General features: G+C 48.4%; 2 protein-coding genes across 2 annotated transcripts in view; both read right to left on the reverse strand.

The window, feature by feature from the left end:
* LOC124692734 (serine/threonine-protein kinase Nek6-like) overlaps window positions 1–5,186 on the reverse strand; it is a 10,614-nt gene extending 5,428 nt beyond the window's left edge. The window contains exon 1 of the mRNA XM_047226163.1: window positions 5,169–5,186. The gene's annotated coding sequence lies outside the window, so the exon portion shown is untranslated. The remainder of the gene's footprint in view (window positions 1–5,168) is intronic.
* Window positions 1,665–5,465, reverse strand: LOC124692733 (serine/threonine-protein kinase Nek6-like). The gene is made up of 12 exons (XM_047226161.1): window positions 4,970–5,465; window positions 4,780–4,845; window positions 4,607–4,653; window positions 4,475–4,520; window positions 4,265–4,345; window positions 4,140–4,182; window positions 4,005–4,051; window positions 3,549–3,630; window positions 3,387–3,436; window positions 2,955–3,028; window positions 2,826–2,877; window positions 1,665–2,741 (listed from the first exon to the last, which is right to left on the reverse strand). Exons 1-12 carry the CDS (start codon window positions 5,120–5,122, stop codon window positions 1,893–1,895), a joined length of 1,590 nt encoding a protein of 529 aa, XP_047082117.1. The 5' UTR covers window positions 5,123–5,465; the 3' UTR covers window positions 1,665–1,892.
* Between the last annotated feature and the right edge of the window lie 2,019 nt (window positions 5,466–7,484).

The raw sequence follows: 7,484 nt of genomic DNA on the forward strand, positions 1-7,484 counted from the left end.
TGTTGCTTCTTGCGGTGATAGCTGCATCCTCACAGCTTGTCTTCGTTTCGGCGGGGGAAGGTCTCTGCCTGGGTGAAAACCTTGCTCGATGCTTCCGTTGCTGGCCATGGTGACGCCTGTGGGTGCCACTTCCTTCTAGGAGGCTTGGTTATGGGCCTGACCTCCCCCCCCCCCCTTCTTGAAGGCGCTGCCTAGGCTGTGAGGGGTGTCCCCGCTGTGGCATTTGGAGATGGTGACCTCGTGGGTAGTCCGTGTGGTGTCGTGTGCAGTCTACTTCTCAAGGTGTGAGTCTTCGGAGTGCAATGTACGTCATCGTTAACTTCCTCCGGTCGTCTCCTTCCCGAGTCCGGGCAGACCCTGCCATTGGCTCGCTTCTCGCCGATTCTTCTAGGCGCATGAGTAGTGGTACGTTGGTCTGGACAGCTTCGGTGTTGTGTCGTGCTTTGGTGCTGTTCGGCGTTGGCTGTGACGCGGTTTGGAGGCTCGGTGCCCGGCCTCTTCGCCATTTTTGGCTCGGGTTGGGCTAAGCGAAGCTTGTCACTGTTGTGGTAGGAGTGTGTTGTAAGCCGAAAGGCGTGTGTGGTGTTGTAGACATTTTTTGGCGTTCTTGTCAGCTTAATACAAACACGTGTACATTTGTTGCGGTTTCTTGAAAAAAAAATCGTGATCTGACGGGTACGCACAAATGCCCAAATGGGTTTGTCGTCGATAGCCAACTGTCTGACCAAAAGAACCATCACCGACGCGGCGACTCCCGGGCCGGCGAGGGAGCCACACAGATGTGACTTCAACAGTCAATCCTCAGCTGTTAGCTGCGAATAATCTACCGTTTCCCTCTGGAATCAGTCTGCGAGCTACTTTCAGTCCTTTCCTTTTCAGGGGGTGGTTCAGGGATCAATTCCTGGGCACGGTACATCAGCAGGACATCGATGGTACTCGCGTCATGTGGTCGAGGCGACGAGGGATAGATTCCTGCAGAGGATTAGAGATTTTGCTTTGCTTCAGCGCACGGCAAGCAGATAGTCATTAGCTTCCTCGCTTCGAAGAACAGCGAAGGGAACGGTGCTCCTTTCTGACTGCCGTGCTGTTCTGCATCACGATGTTGCTGCTGCAGATAGCCAATATGGCAACACATGCATGCCAGTCAGGAGTCTGGAAGACAGGATCATTCGGTGAGCAGAGGTTTGTCCCAAAAGAGGATTTATATTTTGAGTGATGTGATATTACTTAGAAACACAATTATGACATCTAAGGACACTAGGTTTTGTTACCTTTGTTCTTAAAGAGATGATATTATAGAAATTCTCGTGCAATGAAACTTTTCTAAATTTTATATTATAAAAATAATTTGATTGATAAGTGAAAACAGTAAAGAAAGTTATTTTGATGATGATTTTTTATAATTTTCTACTAACATATGCCAAAACTAATGCTCAAATATGCATATTGGAGACTGTCAGTAAACAAAAGGTCATCTACATACGAAACAAGGGAGCATTTTCTTTTGCTTCGAATTTTGGATTAGGCTAAAGCTATCCTTTTATATACAGTAACAAAGAAAAAAATGATACTGCTGTGAGCTGAATCCCACACGTACCTGCTTGGCAATAACCAAATCTTAAGACTTAAGAGACAGGATATCAGCATACTGATATAGAGTAGCAGGACTGAAATTGGAGTGATCTCCATTATTTTTTACTTGAAAGCCTGTAGAATCAGACAATCAGCAGCTCCTACTGTACAATAGATAACTGAATAGTTAGTGCACACAATGTGCGCGGTAATGCAAGCCTTATACATCAAGGTAAATAAAACTCAAGCCTCAGTCAGAACAATAATGAATCCTCTCCAAGCAGCACTCAATTGCACGCAAGACCGTCAAATTCTTTCCACTACACATGTTTTGGGGACCCTCCAAACTTTGGAGTCATCAGACTTTTCGTCAGCCATATTGCTGTCTCTCTAGACGACACAGCTCCTTCTCCAAACGGCTTAAGAATACCTGCCAGCTCATCTAGCCGTTCCTGCTCCAAGAGCTTTGCACAAATCTCAAGAAGGGACTCCAGAGCATCAGCTCTCTGCTGCACAACGTTCAGATGATCAAACTCGGCAGGTGTGCTATCTGCACTTCGTAATTTCAGAGTGCTCACTGGTGATGATTCTTCTGTACCAGCATCTACATCACACATGCCTGGTTTTGTTCCTTGACAAGACCGTGGTGTCTTCACATCCTTTCTTTGCTCTTGCACTACTCCAATAGTCAGTTCCTCTTTTGGTATCGGTGCCTCGTTAAGCTCTTGACTTGCACTGTTAGCTGGGGCAGCCTCTACTGAACTGCGGGTTCTGATAGTTTTAAGACGTATTGTCTCATCAATCTGTCGATCACTTGTTGCTGTCAAGTTCTCCTCTGTATGTTGAAGTGATAAAACGTCCGTCCGTTGCTGTTCTCTGTTTCCGGTTTCAGGATCCACTGGTATTTGCAAAATGCAGGCATCCTGGGTACCAGCAGTTGATAGATCTGAGTTGTTTGCCGATCTGTCCATAGTTTGCTCTGCTGCTGTTTGTAATGCTTCGTTGGATCCGTTGGCTTTTCCGACACTCTTTCTGCCGCCACTTGGCCTTCTTGACTGCTTGTCTCCCAGGTTACTCTTGGTGGGCTTTATTGGAAGGTAGATTGGGGAGCAGTTGGATGATTCAGCCACATAGGGAAGCAAATATGGGTGTCTCAATAGCTCTCCAGCCTGTAAATTTACATTTAACTTTGCATGTTATTCATGTATCGGCGCCTTCAATTAAAACTTTTGAACAAAGTTTCTGGTACTTACAGTTGGTCTATGCTCTGGATTTTTTCTTAGCATACTCTTCACTATCTGCTTCCTGTGAAAGATTACTTAACTGTGTAAAAATAAAGTCAATTTGCAGTACCGAGCGGTCATTTAAAATGAGTTACTCACAGTGACGATGAGTATATTGGGGGCATTGGAGATATTGAAGATCTGTTTATTTTGTTGACTAATGTTGCCATGTCCTTCACAAATAAAAAATACAGTAGTATTTTCATCAGTTGCCAACTCATATAAATCAAAACTGAAGTAGTGTACTCCCTCAATGTCAAAACATAGTGCATATTAGTTTTTCGTAAGTCAAACTTTGTAAATGTTGACCAAGTTTATAGAGAAAAATATCAACATTCATAATACCAAATCAATGTCATTAGATGCACCACAAAATATATTTTATATTATATTTATCTGGTATTGTATATGTTGATATTTTTTTATTATAAACATAGTCAAACTCTACAAAGTCTGACTTACAAAAAACTAATAGCCGCTATATTTGTTATTGAGGGAGTATTAAAAGCATTGTGTTGTGTAAGCACTGACTGTTGCTTTGAACGCAGAGCGGTGTGCTAAAATCTCAAACATACAGCAACCTGACAGGAAAAGACAAAGCAAGATTTTTGAGCAGCTGTTTAATTCTGTCAAGCATTATCACAGAAGACTATAGTGGTGACTTGAAAAGAAATAATAGTACAGGGAGCTCACCAAGTGACCATATATCAGATTTGTAACCGTAAGGTATGTCCGCAAATATTTCTGGGCACATGTAGTTTGGGGTTCCTACAACCTGAAAAACATAAATTTCAAGATACGGTAAGTGAGAATCGGAGTCTAGCCTGCCCATGATATATTGGTTGATACATTTTACTTGGCCTGTGTACTTGTCTGAAACATGCTGAAAATGCTGTTCCTTATTTTCAGGAACATTTATTCTGTTCTTACAGTTATTTGCTTTCAACTGTCGTAAATAATGTGAGTGAAGATACAAAACATATTAGTGGAATGATGATAAGGAAATCAAATTTTCACATGAATCATGGTTATGCTTGTGCATTTCATAGTTTTGTAAGAGTATATGCAGGTGGCGTATGATTGTGAATGACTGAATTTGTTGTGCCAGTTACGTTTACATGAATACAGTGGGAGAGGGTTGAGCCGTACCGATGAAGCAAGGTCCTCCATGAGTAATTTCGCTAACCCGAAATCAGCTGTTCCAAGAGAGAATGAGTACACACCTCATGATAATTTCGTCTGAGAAATAAATGCGTACAAATTGAGCACGTAGATATATCTTACTGAGCCGTATGTTGTTATCCTTGGTTAACAGGATGTTGGAACACTGCAATCCAACAGGACACGGGGAAATGTTAGGCGATGCTCCGGATAAATCCATGGAGATTGGAGAGTGTTATTAGTATTACCTTGAGGTCCCGGTGGAGCACCCGGTTGCAGTGCAGGTAGTCGAGGGCCAAGAGCAACTGTGTGAACCACCGGCACACCCTCTGCACATGACACAGCAAACACGCAGTAAGTGAATTCTCTGAACCCTGAACAAATATTGCAGGTGCGTGTAACGAGGCACTAAACACTAGTGCCATTTTTCATGTGGTTACACCAGTGTTGTTACTCACCTCTTCAGAGAAGAGGACGCCTCTGGCCTTCTTGATCCTCTGCGCCCTGTGACAAAACCGAAGTCAGTAAACAAGCTCATCGAATAACAAACGTCGGCGGCTAGGAGCGAAACAGCAGCAGCAAGAGCTTACATGTCGCCTCCTTCGCAGTAGCTGGTGACGATGCAGACGGAGGTCCCCTGTTATTGCAACCACACACACACACACAAGAAAATTCAGTCTCGGTCGAGAGCACCAACATCCCAACCAAATTCTACCCGGAATTGGGGGTTGTGGAGTGTGGAATACAGTATTAGCGGTAGTACCTCGTCGACCCATCCGTCCTTGTACTCGACGATGTAGGGGTTGCTGAGGCTGGCCATGAGAGACATCTGCGCAGCACAGCGAGGCGAAAAGAGCTTCAGAACTCAGAGGCAAACTCAGGAGACTGCTGCTCTTGAAGTGGGTGCGGAATTTCGTGGCTGAGGAGGGGCCGAGGAGCTGAGAATTGTTTACCTCCTGGTATGCGGTCCGCTGGAACTTGTCGTTCTGCTTGGAGAGCCTGATTTTCTTCATGACGTAGCGCTTCTTGTCGGGCTTGTGGAGGACGAGGTAGGCGGTGCCGTAGGCGCCCCGGCCGATCTGCTCCACCACCTCGTACTGCTCCATGGCTCGCTCCGACGAGAGGCTAGAGACCGATCCTCTCTGCTCTCTCCTTTCTACTCTCGCCCTGCTCTCTCTCTGTCTGCTGCTCGCTTTGGCTCTGTCTCTCTGCTCTCTCCTCTTGGTTCTCTCTGGTGCTCGCTTTGGCTCTGTCTCTGTGTGTTCTTGTCTAGTGGCGGCTGGTGCTCACGGTCACGGCAGAGTATAAATGATGATGATGCTCAGGGCCCTCGTGAGGAGATGATGGCCGCAGCGTGCATGCACGCGTGTGGAAGGGCCGCAATAATGGCGGGCGGGCGCGCTCGCTCCGTCGGTCCTCCTGTAGAGCAGAGAGGGAGAGGAAGAAGACGGGGAGGAAACAGGGATTATTACAGGGTGCAGTGCGCGGCGCCTGTTATAGCTTTATTTAATCGGGTGGTTAAGGCGTGTTATATAAACTTGTTGTAATTAATCCGTCGGTTCATCATTCCATTCTCTTGCGGTGCAGCATCATCCGTAGGTGTTAGTGGAGGGAACGTTTGCCCCTACCGGCGATGGTGGGGTGACCCTTTCCCCTTAATTTCCTCTCCCACCTCTCTTTCTATTTTCTCTCTATCTTACATTATGTTGTCAGCTCCTTCACCTTTTGGCTCTGCTCGATCGTGTATGCTAGCGTGGTGGGGCTTGGCTGCTAGCGCTGCCGCTTGCATTTGCCTGTGGAAAAAGAGGGCGTTCCCATTTGGAGCTTGGCAGCCCAGGCACCGACCACACCGACTGCCTCACCTTGCAACTTTAATGGCCATCTTCTTCTCTCTCTGTCTTCATGGAGTAGCAGCCAGCAGTCCAGCACGGTGGGGCGTGGCATGAGAAATCTCCACTCGGCCCCGATCGCGTCCGCTGCATTGGCGTGTTGAGGCGTCGCCTCAGCTGACCCGACCACAAAATTTTTAAAAGATTTTCAGTCAAGAAAAACATAATTTACATAAGGAATAAAGGAAATGAAAAAACTAAAAGGTCCATGTAGTGCCTGCTACCCTAGCCTACTCCTTGTCCTCGTCGTCGATCACGACGAATTCCGGAATTTCCCACGACCAGTTGGTGGCCGGCGGAGCATACGCCGGTGGTGGAGGTGGAGCAGCTGGTGCAACCCATGGATTAAAAAGGTGGCAGGTGTGGGGCCGAGTTCTGCAGCGCCCGTTCGAGGGGCTCATCTTCCGTGAGGCATGCCGGCATTAAGTCGGTGGCGTACCAGGGCAGCGGCGGAGGTGCGTGCGACACCTCTGACACGAGGATGCCGAGCCTCGCGATCTCATCGTTGTCCATCATGACCAGCAGCTGGAACTCCCGGCCCTCCTCCATGGCAGAATGCCAATCGTGCAGGACGCTGTCGACAAAGTCGTCGCTGTCGTCCTTGGCATCCTCGTCGTAGTAGGCGAATGCGGCGTCGTCCTGGGGAGGCGCAGGAGGGGACGGATGTTGTCTTTGACGTGGCACAACAGGGCGTACAAGCGGCAAAGGTGGACCGAACGGGTAGTCCTGGTCGCCGAGGAATCCCGCCTTCCTCCACGGTTCCATCTCGATCCGGTGATAGGTAAGCCCTCGATTGTAGTCGACATCATAGGCGGGGTCGGCGCAGGCACGGACGGGACAGGCACTCGGCGGCAGGTGTACATCCCGCTAGTTGCGGCAGGGCATCTAGTTTTCGTGCATCAACCGCGCCATGTCAACGACGACCGGCACCCTGTTCGGCTGCGCCTCCTTCTTCACGCCGCTGTCTGGCGCCTTGAAGTTGTTCTTCTTCTTCCCCATGGTAATGCAGCGCGCAGTGGTGGTTGTGGGAGTGGAGGATGGCGGTGGTGTGGGCGATGGCATGAACGATGTTGGTCGCCTTTTAAAGGTTGGGCGCGTGTGGAACACGATGCAATTGATGGTGGCACGGAAGGCCTGCCGCCGCCCTCTAGAATTGGTACGCGTGCAGAAGGCGAGGCGACGCTATTGATGGTGAAGGCTGCCGCAAAGATGTGCAAGCGAAGACCACCGAAACAGGCTCCATACCCAATACCAGTTAGGTCCATGAGAGAAGCGAGCAATCACACGACACGACCGTGCAACATCCACGCAGATGCATTCGAAATGCAAATGTGGACCGCATTTACATCTCGGCGGATAGGTCGATCGTCATGCCGCTGAACTAAGATACAGACACATTTCGATCGTCCGCCCGCAAAAGGTTGGAGGTGCCCTGAGGGAAGGATCGGGAAAGGTTTCCATGTTTCATACTGCCCATGGCATGTGAACTGTAAGGGCATCTCCAACGCGGGCACCCCAAACGCAAAACGGACATTGAATCGGTCCGTTTGGGTAAAACCTGCTCCCAACGGGTAGACCC

Source organism: Lolium rigidum, chromosome 2 (genome assembly GCF_022539505.1).
Source record: "Lolium rigidum isolate FL_2022 chromosome 2, APGP_CSIRO_Lrig_0.1, whole genome shotgun sequence".
Lineage (NCBI taxonomy): Eukaryota > Viridiplantae > Streptophyta > Magnoliopsida > Poales > Poaceae > Lolium > Lolium rigidum.